This window comes from Fundulus heteroclitus, chromosome 8 (genome assembly GCF_011125445.2).
Source record: "Fundulus heteroclitus isolate FHET01 chromosome 8, MU-UCD_Fhet_4.1, whole genome shotgun sequence".
Lineage (NCBI taxonomy): Eukaryota > Metazoa > Chordata > Actinopteri > Cyprinodontiformes > Fundulidae > Fundulus > Fundulus heteroclitus.
The window spans coordinates 16,643,054-16,661,403 of record NC_046368.1 but is presented as its reverse complement, the minus strand read 5'-3'; the positions used below and the strand labels follow the sequence as shown (position 1 = coordinate 16,661,403).

The window sequence follows — 18,350 nt, the reverse complement described above, 5'->3', positions numbered from 1 at the left end:
CTGCAGCCCACGTTTCAAGCTACACGCTAGCTTTTAAAGACTCTGTGAAGCCTTATGCCAGTCATAATGAAGTTTAGAGCTGAGGAGGACATGATAATCATCTTCAGATAAGAGCCTTGGATGATTTATGTGAATAGGTGATCAGGTTCAACAAACAAGCTGCAATTAGTTTTTGATTTTTCCTGGCTGCGTCGAGTTCAGATTTCATTTACCCTGCTTCGTCTACTGCTTCAGGAAGTATTTAAACTGATATTGTTTTCTTGACCAAGCCAGGTTTAACAGCTCACCCACTCATCTGTGCAACCGTTCTGATTTGAGACAAGACAATAATTTGTCTGCTTTATAAATCAGAACCCAGATGAATCACTATTCTAACTACCCCCCCCCCCCTCAAATTATTTTTTTTTCGCTGAGGTAATTTCTTGATTTATAAATGTGTCATCAATCATCTTCACCTCGTTTCCTTGGATGGCTGCTCACAGACTAACAAATATCCATGTAATAGGAATGTAACACATGCTCAAGTTTAAAGCATAAAGGAGAGGCACAACCAAAAGTGCTTCACTGCATGTTCTAACCTCCTAAGAATTTAATCTAATATCGTTTTTTCCTCCATCTAGTTTCAGTGGCCTAAATATTAAACAGTCGCAAACAGTTTGGTGGTTTTCAGCTTGTATTCCTCACACAACATCAAAAAGTTCTCATTCGACCTCCATTAAACTGCTCCTTTCTTTCACCTCTTTTCCTTCAATATGGATCGTCTATACTGGTGTCTCTAGGTGGCAGATATTCACGTAACAAGCGCAGTGAGCGTGCGTAGGTAGATGTATAAATAACTTGAGCACTACTCTGAGGCACAAATATTTTTAGTCCTAATCAAACTTAGAATATGACGTTAAGGGGCCTGGTAAAAATGGGTCTTTTTAGGGCTGGTGCTCAGCATCTTAGACTTAAACTTTTCAAAGTATTACATTGTTATTATACATATTGTAAAAGATTAGTGTGATTACTTGCATACTGTTTCCACAATCTTCCCATTATGTTTGCAATTTGCCTACACTCGTATATCTTTTTTTTCTTTTTTTTTTGTAAGTGCACCAAATCTGTTGTCATGCAAATAAAGTTTGTTTAATGGATAATTGGCAAAGGTGTACTTACTATTGGGTGTCTGAGGCAGACCATCTCCAACCATGCTCTCTGATTCTATAATGAAAAAAAAAAAAAAAGATTTGGACTTGCTTGAAAATAGTATTGCCAACATGTGCTAAAAGATTCAACTCTAATTGCATCAAATTATTTTGACGACAATAAAACATATGGACAAAAAAAAATGACTTATTTTGCCATTTCGTGCACTGACCAAACAGAAACAGCACATTGTGATCTGAGAGTGTGCTTTTAAATAGCATGTTGGCAATTTGGAATCAGAGGCTTGACAACAATAACAACAACAACAACAAAGACAGCATACAAAGGACAGCCAGGTTGTGTAATTTACTGCATTCTCTAGTCTGTGAAAATATATCTATGTAAGAAATGAGCTCAAACATACTTCCACATACTTTTCTGTTGTTTGCTCCTGTTTAAGGCACCATTAAAACGGTCACTTAAACGTCACCTACAGCAACAAACAACGTCTCGCTATGTGAAAATATAGAAGTCGACTGACTGGCCAGACCCACCCCCCATTTGTTACTCCTTTGTATTTTAACAAAAAAGAAGGCTCCACATGCCAGAACATGCATGCAACTCATTTTAGACAAAGCACAGTTGCAGCTTTTTGTCCTCTGGATAAAGTGTTATTTTGAGTTAAATGGATCCACAAAGTGAGAAATGGCCTGCTTTATCTTAAACATAGGTTTTGGTTGGGGTTTCCGCAACTCATAATAACTTCTTATGATGGTATTCTAACCCTGGGAATTGTATTATATTGCATTGTTTCATAATAGTCTAGGGACCTATACTGACACCTCAGCACACCAGACCCATCATCTATTGAAATCATCATGAAACAAAAGACATTACAAAGGAGAGCACAACATGCTGAAGAGCTGAAATCCGCTGTCAACCAAGAATGGAGAAACGTTTACAAAACTATCACAATTGACTTCAAAAGCTCACAAATGCACAGTGTAGTCACAAAAATAGAGGAGGTACAATCTTGGATGGAAATATGCCCAAGCTCAGTTTTTTTTTTTTTTTTACAAGCACAGACACAGATCAAATAAAGAAATTAAATAACTATTCTTGGAGGATGTTCAGCAAGGTATTTTTGTAACAAATCCAATTTAATTTTAAAATAAAAGACATATCACAAGACAGAAGCCGATCTTTCAAAGGCCAAACAAGGATGTGAGAACATAACTGATAAGTCATGTTCCTGCAAATGTTGTTTTGGATTAGTAAGTATATGTCCAAAAGAATTCTGAGTAGGGATACAAGTTATCGATTAATGAGTTGATTTAAAGTTGATTGATCCACTAACGATTAATTTATAAGCAGTGATTATCTTAAAAAAACCTTAGTTTTGTCTTGCATCAGGATTCATTTTCTTTACAATAGGCATCATTTTACAAGAGGCACATCAATATATTTCAAGTTTATTGTGCCACCTGTATCAAATATTGACGGAATAAACAAAAATTGGGGTTTTCTCACATATTATTAAACTTGGACATATTTATATAATACAACAAAACAGGATTCTATTAGGTTTGTAAATAGAAAAAAAGTTTAAACAATAAAATATATGAAACACCAATAATCCCCAAGAATTCCCTCACCATCAACAGTACTTTTGGCATCATGTCTTTTTCTATCATGTGACCATTTTTTGTGTAATGCCGCCCGCTTTTCTGTCATCACATCCTTGCCTTCTGAGCACATGAGTGAGTTTTGGTTGACAAAATGACTCTGCTCCGCCAGGCAGTCCGGCTGAATGGGAGCTATTCAGCTAAAAACGTAAGTGTTTATATTTAAAAACAGAACCGGTCTTGCTCCACTTTAGAATTACCAGAAGCGCCCTGTTGTGGATGACGGCCAGAATCGGGCGTGTCAGGGGAGAAAGGGCCTTGCAAGAATCGTTTGTCACCGTTTTGTGGCTTTTATTATTATTACTACCTCAAATGAACTGCATTGTGAGGAATCAAACATGGACAAAAGCTCAAAAATTTTAGGTAAATTCAAGTGGAGTGAGTTTTTTTCTTTAGGGGAATTAAAAAAAGATATAAAAGTTTATTGGTTCATATTTCTCCAACACTGAATTATTAATATGTTTTCCTCTCCTGCGCCATTAACAACAACAAAGTGCTGTTATAGGCCGGTTTATAAAGAAATATTAGTTTAATATTAATTGAATGGCCTATATGAGATGTTTTAGTTTTTTTAAACTGAACATCCTCCAGGAATACTGATTTAATATTTTTATCAGGGTTTATACATCAAAATATTTTGAATATTACATTTAGTGCCACACAATATACAGAACAATTTTCATTATGATGTCACTATTTCATATTGAGTTGGCCTCATTGGTTGGTAACCTATTTCTCTCACTTTTCTTTCTTTGGACCCTATGATTTCAATTCTGTCCTCGTTTTCGCCAATGTAGAATTGACCAAATAAAAGGGAACTTTACGAAACAGGGAATCTCACAAAATTCAGTTTTGCAAAGTTTATTACAGGTTGTGTTGCCATTTGTGCCAAATCAGATATTTATTTTGGAAAAAATGAAGCTAAACACAAAATGACTTCCAGACCTACACTTCAATGGAGATGTTTGACAGATGGAAGTAATAAAAATAGACAAAAGTCCCTTTCATAATGACAGTGTGCACAAGGTTAACAAAATGCGGTGTTCTAAAGCACTTCAAAACATTTTATGCAAAATGTGGAAAATATAGGAAATAGGAAATATTTTTAAATACCTTGCAAAAACACAATGCTCTGCTGATCCAAAAATTGAATAACAGTTAACTTGGGATTGTTTGGCTAATGAATTGGGAATTTGTGTTTCATTGATCCCATAATTACCCACTTTTTGGGTTAATAAATATGTTTAGAATGAAAAAAGTGCATTGCTGAAATAATAAAAATAGAATAAGTGGAAATCGGAAGAAGAAACAGAATTTGTAAAATAATAAACAGATTTCATAGGGGCCTCCTTTCTTCTCTGCCATCAAGATGCATCCACGACTCTCCAGAAGCTTGAGCGCTTCACCCACTATCATTTAAACACCATGTGGCTAATTCAGTTCACTCATCTAGCGCCAATTCACAACAAAATGTCTCAGGACACTTAACAGAAGAAGAACAAAAAAATCTATTGAATCCAATCATACAGACAGAATTTAAGTTAATTACATATGTTACAAATTGATCCTTGTTATTAAACAATACAGTCAAGTTTAGTTTATTATTCAAACTGGTTTAAACGTTTTTCAGCTAAGGAAACGCAGCAGATTGCATCAGGTTATTGACTTGCAGCATTCACTCCTCCTAGACGAACATACAATCGTCAACACAACTGGAAAAATACAGTGGTTACGTGAGGACCATGAATGTATGTAACAACCCTCCAAGTATAGCCTCCCAGCAGTCGCTTACGCACACTGACATTGCAATGACGTTTCCCTTTCAACACATTGTGCACCCCTAATTGCAGTATTTCATTTACATTTTTGCAGTACTACACTCTTAGGAAAGAGGGTTATAAAAAAAAAATCCATTATCTTACCTCTGTGTGCTCTGACGTGTGTCTGAAAGCAGTTGTAATACTTGTACTTCTTTCCACAAACTGCACATACATACGAACCTAGAAAATAGTGGGGGAAAATACTACCATAAGGATCTAGTGGGATTACCTTTTTGAAGTAAATCATAGTTATTCATGCTGTCATAGTTGATGATATCACAATCAGCACAATTTCAATATTTAGACCAATTTCAATATTTATTTGAGACCCGTTCTTTTGCAAGAGATTAGGAATAATAGAAATGTTGTTTAATGTACTCAGCAAAATCTGAGACCACTGAAATAGTTCCTGTGCTACACTGCAAAAACTGAACTAAAACTAAGTTAAATGTTCTTAAAATGAGTGTATTTGTCCTTGATTTGAGCAGGTAAATAAGATGATTTGCCAATGGAATAAGATTTTTGCACTTAAAATAGGAACAACTCATCTCCATCATCTTATTTCAAGTGCAGTATGTCTAATTATCTTATTTTATTTTAGGGGTTAAAATACTCATTCCATTGGCAGATAATCTTATTTACCTGCTCAAATCAAGGACAAATATACTAACTTTAAGAACATTTTACTTATTTTTAGATCCATTTTTGCAGTGTAAAGGAAGATGCACCAAGAAATCAACGCAATCAGACCATTTTCTGCTTGATTGGACTTGTTGGGTAATCAGCTGGTTGAAACTGGGAAAAAAAATTAGCATTTTCCCCTGATCAGTTCAAATGCTATACCTTAGTGCTAACAGGTGTTACCAACAACAACACTTTTTGATAAAGCTAGTGGAACTTACTGTGGAAAGAAGACAGAAAGGTAGCTACTTTCAGTATCAGTGAGATTTTTCTTTTTAAATCGTCAGTAGAAACACATATTCTACGGGAAACTATTTAAAAGGGAACCATTATCTATAGCTAAATGCTAGCTATCCAATTAGGCTGTTAACTGTTAAGACTTAAATTGGGAGTTGTTGTATTTTTTAGACAGACTTTATTGTCATTCAACTGCACATTCACAATATACATTTGAGCGTAATGTCGTTGAAAGTCTCAGAGTAAAAAAACAAGACAAAAGAGAAACATTATAAATATAGGTATTTGGCATATGCCATTTTATATGTGCAGACCATATGAATAGTGCAAATATGTAGCAACAGGATATATTGCAACAATGACGATGCAGATAATACAGACATTTTACTACTTTCATGTTTTGTCGTTTCATATTTTACTTTTTCAGGGTCCCGTTCCTAAAACTGGTTAAGTAGAAAAGGTTTCCCAGAGCCAATGACAAACAGAGAACTCATATGGTGAGGAAGGTGTTGGAGAATGACACTGAAAGCCAGAACGCTAATCAGGAGACAACATGGCGGGAGAAGGTAAGCAGGGAGGAGCCGAACATAGACACAAGGAAACTAATAGAAAAGCACAAATACCACCACCCTATGGGTATACGCAGGGAACAGAATACAGAAAGAAACTAAAAAAAACTAAGCAGAAACTAAACCACATGCACATGACAAGCATAAATAAACAGAGAAAAATTACTGAAAAGATAAACACCAAAGAAAACCAAAACCCAAACACCGGGAGATCGTGACACAAAGGTTAAATGTACAACTGCAAAGCTTTATTTTATGTTTTCAACCTCTCTCTTTGGTGGACCATGTTGGACTTTGAAATACTGTCATTTTTTTGGTAAGGGTGGACCATAAATCAATATCAGTATATACATATGGCGATAGAACTTTATTCAATAAAGGGCATATGACATTTCCAATATTTCAATATACATTGCAGCCTATGATGACAGCACTTGTCACTGACTTACGTTCTGGGGTTTATCTTTAGATGTTTTACTTTTTAAATTTCTAAAATGTATATTGGGGGAGTTTTATCAACATGGCAAAATAATTGTCATCAGTTTGTACAGGCATCTGTTGTGGGCATTCCTGGCAGTTTTAACAGGAAGGCCCCATCCCTAAACTGTTCCCACCAATGTCAAGGGTTGCTGATGTATTATGAGTTCCTTTCACTGAAACTAGGGGGTTAAACTGGGCTCAGCCGGGGATGGCTCAGTCGGAAGAGCTGTCATCTTGCAATCCCCAAGCTCTGGGTTCAATTCCGTCTTTTTCCCCTGACACATGCTTATGTAACCTTGGGCAAAGCACTTGACCCTAATTTGCAGCTCAAAGTGCTTGGAGTAAATGACATTACTAAAAATTTTAATAATTTCACTTCTGAAAAACAGGCCAACACCAAAATCCCCTCTATATGAAACTCATGAGCTAATCTTGAAGACCACACAAACTATGGAGGTCTGCGGCAATTGACTCGGCAAAAACTTGCCGCCCCCCCCCGGTGCTAACATCACAACTCAGCATCTGCCGACTGCTCTGTGATTTTACATGGCCTACAATTTCGCGGCTCAGCCAATGTCGTTCCTAATCGCTTCCCCTTTTATTATACCACAACAAATAGTTAGTATGAAGGAAATTTCAAGACTGGTTTTGCTCTATTGTACAGGTGGCTTCCTGTCATGGTACCACACTGGACTTCACTGAGCTCCTCGGAGTGACCCGTTCTTTCACAATTGTTGAAGAAGCAGTCAGTGAGCCTAAGCGGTGGATTTTATACACTTTTGGTCACAGAAGTATAAAGTAACACCTGAAGTCAGAGGAAGGGCAAGCGAATACTTTTGCCAGTCCAGTGCATGTGTATAGTGTATGATACTGCAAAATGTTGCACTGGAATTTGGAAGTACTTAAAATTTTGGACAAACTGTTGTTTGTGTCACCATCTGTAATGAAATTCCTGTTCATTATTAATTCTAGCCAGAAAGAACCGGCGCAGGCTGGTTTTTAAAAGCTGCTGATTCCAATTAATTTTTTATTTGCTCTAGTTTACCCAGAATAATGATTTATGTAAATGCTGTTGTGCTAGACTGCAAGCTTTAACCAAATTTACATAATCAACCAGCCTTACATAGAGTCGCACTTACATACATACATGATACTAACATGATTTTTAAATGTTCTGAATGTTCTCTTAATATTACAAAAAAATGTCATTGACATAATTTAAACTTAGCAAACGTGAAAGAAAGTGAAATGATTTGCACCACTGAAAGAAACTGCTGGAAAACATGCATTTTCTCATCACTTATTTCCCTGTTTTTCAAGCTAATTTTAAGATAACCAGCTTTAATATTTAGCTGCCATATTAACATGTTGACATGACTTAATTCAAAACTGATTTTTTTTTAATTTAAAGAGTCCATCTTTTTAATAAAAAGTACGAGAACAATCAGTGGAATATTGCTGACAGATCTTTGCTTTATATTGTTTGAGAAAAACTAGTACTAGATTTGGCACGTAAAAAGAAATGTGACTTTCCAAAAGCTTCAAGCACATGCAGGGATAGATCAGTATAATCACACACCTATGCATGAGTCAGTGCTCTTCGTTGGAGGAGGAGTACCAAGGGCAAACATACCCTCGGTTTGAGCTCTACGGGTTCCACTATCACTTGATCCTCCATCTTTCCCTCCAATAACGACACAGATCTCAGCGGGGTTGGCTTCTCCAACTTTTCCATTGCTCTTCTCTGAGATCCCAGGCTCTTTCTTTACGGTGACCACCGGTGGAGTACTACTCGTGGGTTTACAGGCGTCTGTGGCTGCATTCCCATTCCCATTCCCGTTCCCACTGTCAGCCTGCTCCGTCTCAGGATTAGGTGCCTCCTGTGCGCTCATGACTCCACCTCCGCTGAGCCTGTGATTCTGTATAAGGAATAAAAACAGTACTCTGTGTGAAAATACATTCCCAATGTGTAGCTCAAATCTGTGTTCAATTCTTGCATTGCACAATGGTGTACGGACTTGTGTAAAGCATCTAAGAAGTCACCAAAAATATGCATCAACTTGCTTTTAACAAACGCTTAACATAAGACCCATTTTTTCATTGTTTAAAATTAGTCCACTCTATGAACGATAAGTGCTTGGTATGAAAACACTGGATTCTGGTTCAGGATAAAAAATATCTAATTAATGCTGGACAAGAACCTCCAACTAACTAGGGCTGTCACAAATGGCTATTTTAGCAATCAAGTATTCCACCATTATTCTGACAATTAATCGAGTAACTGGATAAAAAAAAAGTTGGCACATTGAGCAGATTTTTCACTTAATTACTTAAGATTGTTCTATGAGTAATAGAAAAACATGAAAAAAAATGCAAACAAGCAAGCAATTTAATTCCTTTATTGAATAATAAAGCTACATCTCCAGCTAAAAAAAGTTCTAACATCATTAAGTTAAAAGCTCAGTCCTTTTTGGTTGACCTAACATCAATACAGTGCTACACTGCAAAAACGGATCTAAACATAAGTAAAATGTTCTTAAAGTTAGTGTATTTATCCTTGATTTGGGCAGGTAAATAAGATTATCTGGCAATGGAATGAGTTTTTTGACCCCTAAAATAAGATAATTAGATATGCTGCACTTGAAATAAGATGGAGATGAACTGTTCCTATTTTAAGAGCAAAACTCTTATTCCATTGGCAAATCATCTTATTTACCTGTTCAAATCAACAACAAATACACTTATTTTAAGAAAATTGTACTTATTTCTAGTTCCATTTTTGTGGTGAGAAGATGGTCAAAAAGTGCTTAAAGTTTCACTTGCATATTACATTCTGTTTTTGTTTTGTTTTTTACATCAAAAAGCAAAATCTGTTCAAATGCATATGCAGATAAAAATAAAATGTACAAGTTCAAAAAAGAAGAAAAAAAAGTCTATTTACAGAACAATGTAATGTTTTAGTCAAACGTTTTTGGTTGCACAAAAAAGAAATCCACAGAACAGAACCTAAAAACCAAACTATACTCTAAATTGACAGTGGATGTCTTCACAGGTTAGTAGTGAAACCTGCTCTTGTTCCCAATAACTTTAAACTGCAGCCAGATGCTTTGTTTCTGCGTGTCCTTTATGGTTATTTTACTGGACAACCTGACAAATCCACCGTCCAGTCATGGCGGCACCCACCTGCACACCTCTCTGTTTTTCCATAATGGTATGATTCTGTATCCTCACGTGATTGGCTGCATGGTTGACACGTTAACTTATCCAAACAGTCCCAGCGAGAGGAATGGGCGGCTGAGCAGAAGCGCAGCGCACCGCTCAGAGCTAAGCTTCGGCAGCTAGGAGTTCAGCCAATACCAGGCGGCTCATTAGTTTTCTATTCTGTTAAGTTTAAAGTGACCCTACACCTTTAAATCTTTAGGTCTCTTTCTCTGCTCTGCTTTTTGCCCCTCGCTGTCTCCCTCCGTAGCTGACAGCCACACTTGGCAACTCTGTATCAGGAGGGTTGGCTATGAATAGTGGTTAGCCACCCGACCCGAACACCAGGCGCATAATACATAAAAATAATTTAACGAAACTTCATTTTGCCTCAATCAGTTTTGTGAACAGAGGTCCTCGAATCATTTGATGAATCGTGACAGCCCTACAATTAACCAATCAAAAACAAGAAAGGGGAACTGGTATTGTTGATGTCAAAGTTGTGCAATGAACAGCTGTGTCTTAACATTTATGAAGTGCATTTCTCACAAATAATATTTAATATGAAAGAAAAATCCCATCACTAGTTGAAAAAAATCTTTTTCTTTGTTTGTCTTAGGATTTAGCCATTGTTATGCTAACATACTAACAGCAAACTTGCTACAGTCACACTGTAGCTTGGATTGTGTCCACTACCTCAAGTCCAATGAGTCATCTATGTAAATATAGCCGAGAGTCAGATGATTGATATTATATATATATATATATATATATATATATATATATATATATATATATATATATATATATATATATATATATATATATATATATATATATATATATATATATATATATATATATATATATATATCACATACATGACACTAAAAGTAATATTTGCTGTGGGGGTGTTGCTTTGCTGTTAAGTCATGTTTAATGGCTTAAATCCCACAGCCTTGTGGTGCCCAAATCACTGCAATTTGGGAAATATCTAAATTACACAGCTCACCACGTGGCTATAAAAGGTCTTGTTAAAGGAATGAGCTCAAATGCAACCAAGCAAAACAGAAGTATGCCAAAATGAATGATGTTATGGAAGGAAGGAAAATCTGTCTTCTAATAATAGTACACCAATACGGCAACAAGTCATTTCAAACCCCAAACGCACCTTTCTCTGGATGACACAAGACCTAAAATGGGTAAGATCAAAACCAAACGTTGCTGGTTTGCAGTTAAAACAGTGGATCTGCATGTGCAGTCGAAAAAAAGGGAGGTGGTAATATTAAACAGTGTTACACTTAACATTTCTAAGGGCTGTGATTTTGTCAGATTCCTACCTAAACCATCCAACTTAACATAGATTTGTTTGATTTTTCAAGAAGGATTTTTTGAGAACTGTAAACTGTCTAATGTATTGCCCCTTGAAAATGCCACATGGGTTTAATTTTGTTTGCCCTGTATTTTGCTTCATCCATCCAACTGTATAAAACATTCCCACAGCATGATGCCACCACAAGTATGTCTCAGGTCGGTATGCTGTGTCTTCAGTGTTCTAATTCGCACACAGCATATTACATTGCATGCCTAAATATTAGACTCATCTGACCAGAGCTCCTTCTTTCACATGTTTGCTGTATCGCCAAAATGGCATGAGCAAAACTCCAGTGGGGAATCCTTATAGCTTTCTTTCACCAATTCAACTATCTTGCTAATATTCTGCAAAAGCCAGACTTGTGGAGTGCAGAATCAACAGTTGTCTTGTTATTGGATTCTCCCATTTGAGCTGTGAATCTCTGTAGCTACTCCAAAGTTACCATGCACTTCTTGGCTAATTGTTTTATGTTCTCCTTGCCTGTCCTGTTAGTTGTGCTCTTCAGATGATGGACTGAACAACACTGCATGAGTTGTTCAAAAGCTTGGGATGTTGATTTGTAACCTCTCCGTACTTTACTTCTCCAACATTTTATCCTTAAACTCTCTCCTGTGTTCCTTAGCCTTCATGATGTTTGCTCACCAATGTTTTCAAACACACCTTATGAGGCCTTTATAGAATAGCTGTATCCACTAAATTAGGTGAGTTCTTAATTGGTTACACTGGATTTTATTTACGGTTATAGCGGCCTACTACATATTTAAAAATATACAAAATGGCAGCGCAGGGTTTCGCAAGGGCCCTAGGCTCATTATGTTTGTCTTTGGGTTTTTGTTTGTGTTTTTACTCCCTCCATGCACTAATCCAGTATGAAAGGGTTGAGCTGCCCAAACTTGGGAAAAAACCCAGAGTTTACGGATCCTACAAACCACCAAAATCAAACTTTTCTACTATTCCACCCAAACTGCAACGGACAATAGAGGCTGAGATCAACCTGCTTCTAATGCCTAAACACAGGCATACCCACAGGAAAAAACAGGTGAGGCAGTCAAGGCGGACTGGGCACTAAGCTGAAGGCTATGCACACTGACCAGCTCTGCACAGTCTCTTCCCGACCAACAATTAGATCACTCGCCAAAATAATAGACGAGATCCAACTGAGGATTTCCTCACCTAGGATGGACAGCTGTTTGATCTTCACCGAGACGTGGCTGGACAATAACCTCTCCAAAGCCACGGGGGATGCAAGTTCCCCCGCAGCTTTGGAACCGACAGGACAGAAGTTGCATGGAAAAGCAAAGATCTGAGGTTTTGCAATGTATATTCAAAACTCAGTTACAGAAAAATCTGAACCTTCTGCTCCCCCAATCTAGAATATCGGGCAGTAAAGTGCTGACTATTTAAATTGGTCAGAAAGCTCAGCTATGGGATTATTACTGCGGCCTACATACAGCCAAGAGCTAACGCCAAGTTTGCCCTGCAGGAACTCTATTGTTTCATCAGCAGTCAAATTAAAACTTATCCAGAAGCAGTCATGATCATAGCTGGAGACTTAAATCATGTTGAATTAAAAGCTGTGCTCCCTAAATTCCGTATATTCATCAATTTGCTGACCAGAGACAACAGTATATTAGACCAGGTCTATTGCAACACAGCAGAAGCATACAATACTGTAGAAGTATCCAACTTTGGATTTTTAGATCACATTTCTGTAGACCTGATCCCCCGCCTACAAAACTCTGATCTGCAGAACCATACCCGTAGTGAGAACCATTCAGGTTTGGACTCAAGAGGCCTACTCAGCCTTCCAGGACTGTTTTGAAAACACAGACTGGAGGATGTTTAAAGAGGGCGCTGACCTGGAGGAATACACATCATCTGTGCTGTCCTATATTCACTTCTGCACTGATGCTGCCCTAGCCATAAAGACAAGTATGACGTTTCCTAACCAGAAACCATGGGTAGATGGCACAGTACGGTCCCTGCTAAAGGCCCAGGATGCAGCATGTAAATCAGGCGACAGAGTGGCCTACAGCAGGGCTAGGAGCGCTAGGAGTGAGCTAAAAAAGGGCATCCAGAAGGCAATGTACAGGTACAAGCAATGCATTGAGGAACACTTCAACAGCAACAACCCATGTAACAAGCGGATAGGGTTCAGGACCATCACAGGTTATGCAGCACCGCCCCTCATCCTGCAGCTGGACCAGGTGACCTCACCCTTAAGGTACATAGGCATGTCATATGACTTTTCAAAGTTAGTACGGCAATAAAGCCGATGGATCCATGAGTACATGTCCTTGCTAATGGTGCTGCTAGTGTTAGCAATGCTTTTAAGACCTATTCTAATGGGATTAGTTTTACTTAGGGACGACAGGCTATTTGCAATAATTATGGTGATTGTCTGTTGTTAATCTTGTGCCAATCAGCCATGTCAGTCATTTTCAAAGCAAAAATTCCCCCACAAATTACACACTATATTTTTCTGCACTCCAGATTGCTGTGATAATACTACTAATCCATGAGAATAGGCATTCCTTTTGTTTTTTACAGAAATGGGGGATATGTAATGTGATAAGATGTTTTTTTTAGCGACTTTTTATTTGCTTTTGACAAAGAATGGAGGCAGCATTGGAGTGTTTAGAAAACCTTTCGGCCCGTTACAGCAATGGCATCAAAAAGACAAGGCTGAAGAGAAGGAGCGATCAGAACAGATCCAAATGTAGATCACTTCATGCATTGCGCTGTGTGGTATGAATCATTTTCTACTGTTTGTAGCCTTCTGTTATACCGCTGACTAGCGCTGGCAGTAACACATCACTGAGCAGCTGTAACGCAATACACAGCGTGTCGGGCTCCTAGCTGCACCAATGACCATCATCTGGCTTTCTGGTAATTTCACGGTCCTGCCGGCAGATGGTGCCACATTTGTGGGAACTCTAGATGCAAAAAGGACTATCAAAACACTATCAGGACAGACGCTTGGTGTATATAGCCTTATTCTATCATGATCAACTAGTGTTTGGTTTTTTTTGTGTAGGCATATAGTGTGTCTATGCACCTTTAAGGAAGATAAATAACAAGGCTGCAAACGAAGCATGGTGTCAGGTTGGACGCTAAAAATCATGTGCTGACCAACTTGCAGATTTTTTCTGGACATATTTAACCTCTTGCTGCAGCTATTCATGGTCCCTGTCTGCAATCCTCCTTCATTGTACCCATGCTGGAAAAAACAACAATCACCTGCCTCAATGATTACCGTCCTGTTGCTCTGACCCCTGTAATCATTAAGTGCTTCAAGAGGACCCTCTTCAACTTCATCAGCGACGCCATCCCTGCTGGCCTGGACAGTCTACAGTTTCCCAACAGGGAGAATTGTTCTACAGAGGATGCTGTCTCTGTGAAACTTCACTCGGCTCGGACTCATCTGCAGCATCCCCACACATGTGTTAGAATACTAATTGTAGACTTAAGCTCATCCATCAACACTAAGCTTCTGGACATGTTGGCCCTGAAGCTCCTCAACCTGTGATTATCTGCACCGCTCCACTCCTGGACCAGTGACTTCAGTTCACTGATCCTCAACACTGGAACACCACAGGGTTGTGTCCTCAGCCTTGCCCTCTTCACTTAAGACTGCTCTGCTATCCACCGTACAAACATAATTGTAAAGTTTGTGGACGACACCACCGTGGTGGGTCTCATATCCAAAGATGATGAGATGAAAGGAGTTAAACAATCTGACACAGTGGTGCTCCAGGAATAACTATATCCTCAACACCAGCAAGACAAAGGAGGTCACTGTGGAAAAGGGGGTCCATGAAGACTGAACATGCTCCTCTCTGTATACTTGGAAAGGTGGTGGAGCATACAGACAGCAAAAGGATTTTGGGCATTAACACTTCCTCTGAACTCTCCTGGACTGTGAACACCTCATACCTGGTGAAGAAGGCCCAACAATGGCTATTCTTCTCAGTAAACTGACACAGACTGCTAATACACTTTTACAGAGTCTCATCAGTGTGGTATGGGATCTGCACTGCACAGGAGACAAAGGATTTAGGTAGTGCCTGTGCAAATGTTCAGCTATCCTGGTCATTGCAACAGCAAACGGCTTAATTTGGAGGCAACCGGACTTCATTTCTTTCTGAAAACGTTTCGACACCTATTCAGGTGTCTGTCAATTCTGGTGGCTCGCACATGAGCAACCTGCAGTTGGTGCACTGCTGTTTTTAAAGGACATGGAAGTTCATCCTCCTAAGCGCATTCTATTTAGGTAGTAAGGTCAGGATAGGGTATTGTGGGATGCCATCTACAAGATCTAGACATAATATATGCTGCATAAATTCAGAAAAGGGCCAGACATATAGCCACTGATTCTATCCACCCAGGCAATGAACTGTTTGTCCCACTTCCATCAGATAAACATTTCAGGAACATTAAATCAGAAACTAATATTTTAAAACAGCTTCTCCCCCCCAAAGCTGTGAGGTCCATGGTCCCCAGCTGAGTATCAAATAAACTACCAGCCCAGGTCATAGTCTGTTACATGTCTACAAACATGCTACTGATTCCACAGGTTCTTTATCTGATTGAGAATAATTCACAATGTCTCTCACAAGCTAAAGTCTATTTGCACACTATAAGTGTCTCAGGAAGTGTTTGCTTGGACATCATACAAATTGCACAGTTCTTTAACATAAAGATTATAATTTTTGCTAATGACCATTTGCACACTTAACTTTCCTGGGAATGGTTGTCTAATACATTCATGAAATTGCAGTAATTTACATGGTCTGTAAAGTGACTTCTGTGTTTTTGACTCAAACATTTAAATCTCATTAATTGCTAAAAACTATGTGCACGTTTTTATCTAAGTGTTGAAGGTGCATTCAACTATTTGAACGTTACGTCTTCTTTTCTGTTTGTGTGAATCTATACATTGTGAGCCGGTGTCTCACCAAATTGTCATTATGGCAACATAATGTCAAAGATTCTTGATAATGTAGCCTTTTCCTTGTATCTCCTAATTATGCACTCTCTTGTATTGGTCAATCACGTAGAATCCTGATCCATTTTAGTTTTTGTGACATGACAAAATGTGAATAATTTTGCAATCTGTACGATTAAAACAAAAGATATAAATTAAATGTTTTAAAGCAAGGTAATGTCAAATGTGGGCTTTAAAATATGCGGCACATTGAAAGCATTACTGTAAAACAGAGAGCAGTGCGATAATCGCTTTATGCTAATTATCCTCTTTTTCCTCTCTTAAAAAGGCAAACTGATGAAATGACAAAATGAAAATAAAATTTGATTAGTTTCTCACTGGGAGCATTCACAAAAAGGGTTGTGGATTATTTTGAGTCTGTTGAACACAACAGCAAGTTTTACTTGGCTATGAATAACTATTAATACGTGCCAAAGCCAATTATTAACAAAGTTAACAAAAGTAATTTAAAAATTTCCAAGTTGGGACACCACCTAATTATCAGGAAATAACAGCTAAACAGCTCTCAGTCTCTGTCAGTTATTATTTTGAGAATACCTACCTGGTGAGGTGTGGCATTATAGATCAATACATGAAGAAGTTAGAATGAGATGAGAATTTGTGCTCTGGCATTCTCAAATAGCAAGTATTGCACTATCGAGGACCAAGAGAGTCACTGAAAACGAAATACTATCGTTTCTAATTTAACATTTAAATCATACAATTACAAATCTAATTTGAAAAGAGTTTCATAATTGCACATTTTGAATTGAATTATTAAAGAGAGGAATTGTCAATTGTACTCAATCCATTATTAAATACTGCAATTTGAACATGTATTTTCTAATCCAAGTTCTAAATGCAAATTTAAAAACAATTCACAAATCTGATTATAAAAACCTTTCCTTACCAAACATTAAAAAAATTAACTCCTTTTTCCATTTCCATCTTGCATTTTCAAATCCCTGTTGCAAATGCATTTTCTTTTTACTTTACCCTCTCCATTTGGCATTTCTGTGACCCTTCTGGGCCCCATTTCAGAAAGAATGGCCGATCTACCCTGAGTAGTTTTACCTCACTCTTTCATTCTCAGCGTTTTTGGTTTTAGAACAGGTGATATCAATAAGGTAACTAAACTCAGCAACCCTGAGTTAAGCGTGAGACCGAGGATAAAAGAAGCCCTCATCAATGGAACGCAGATAACACTATTCACCATACCAACAGCAGGAAATAAGAAGCCTGGAAGTGCGCATTTCCCACGAGTGGAATTAGAAATCTTTCACGAAGGCATATGGAGAGTATTAAACCATAATTAACAAAAAGAAACAATGCTGTTGCTGCCGAAAAAGCGAGTTAGCGGCAGACAATTGCTGAAAAGGTCAATGCATGAGTGATATGAGTTATTTGACAGAGAATTAAAGCTGTATTCTCACACCGCACTCATTCAATACCAAAAAAAGGGGGGTGGAGCATTCATTACGAAAGACATTGAAAAGACGTGACAACAAATCAAGATGAAGTATGAATATACAGTTTAATCAAGTGAGGTTAAGTTATAATTTTTTATATTTAACCTTAAGTGCAGCAAAGCAGCATACGCGTGTCCTACGCTTAGGTTAGCTTTTCATTTTAATCAGCACAAAAATTTACACTACGCTACCCAACGCCTAAATTAGATTAAAGTACTTATTTCAGACACGTACACACTCTGGTTTGGCAGGGAATAAGTTGGAAAACAACATCCGGTGTCAAAGTTAACTTCCGAAAGTATTCCAAAAGTCGACTGTGAGTTCGGCCACAAGGTGGTAGAAGACACCTTGTTGACGCCGCTGATTGATGGAATGCACTCATTTTTGCTGAGCTCTCTGCCTTTCTTCTCGCAACAGTTTATCAAATGGAGAAATAAAGGCCAAGGCGCGGCTTCTATTTGGTGCTCTTTCCATGTGGCGATAGCTCTTTTCAGAGCAGAAACACACAGCGGTGGAGCGTACTTTGCAGCGTCTGGTTTTAAAACACGCCCGTAAGCCACGCAGCTTACGTTACGCGCCCGTTGTATATCCACCTTAAAGTATTAATAAACTATAATCAACATTTGCCATTAATGATGGGATGGTGTGAGTTATTGAATTAACTGATATGTTCATTCATTTTTTTTGTCAGAATTTGGCTTCCCCCATCCTTCTAAAAAAA

General features: G+C 38.0%; 1 protein-coding gene across 11 annotated transcripts in view; it reads right to left on the bottom strand.

Annotated features, from left to right (window-relative positions):
* The window catches only part of znf618 (zinc finger protein 618), a 63,436-nt gene that overhangs the window by 29,544 nt on the left and 15,542 nt on the right, over positions 1 to 18,350 (bottom strand). For 10 of the 11 annotated variants that reach the window (XM_012874525.3, XM_036140216.1, XM_012874529.3 and 7 more), the window contains 3 exons: positions 8,180 to 8,519; positions 4,736 to 4,813; positions 1,159 to 1,203 (listed from right to left, as the gene is read on the bottom strand). In XM_012874525.3, coding sequence (XP_012729979.2) covers positions 1,159 to 1,203; positions 4,736 to 4,813; positions 8,180 to 8,519 — 463 coding nt within the window. The remainder of the gene's footprint in view (positions 1 to 1,158; positions 1,204 to 4,735; positions 4,814 to 8,179; positions 8,520 to 18,350) is intronic. The other variant, XM_012874530.3, reaches the window with a different exon arrangement.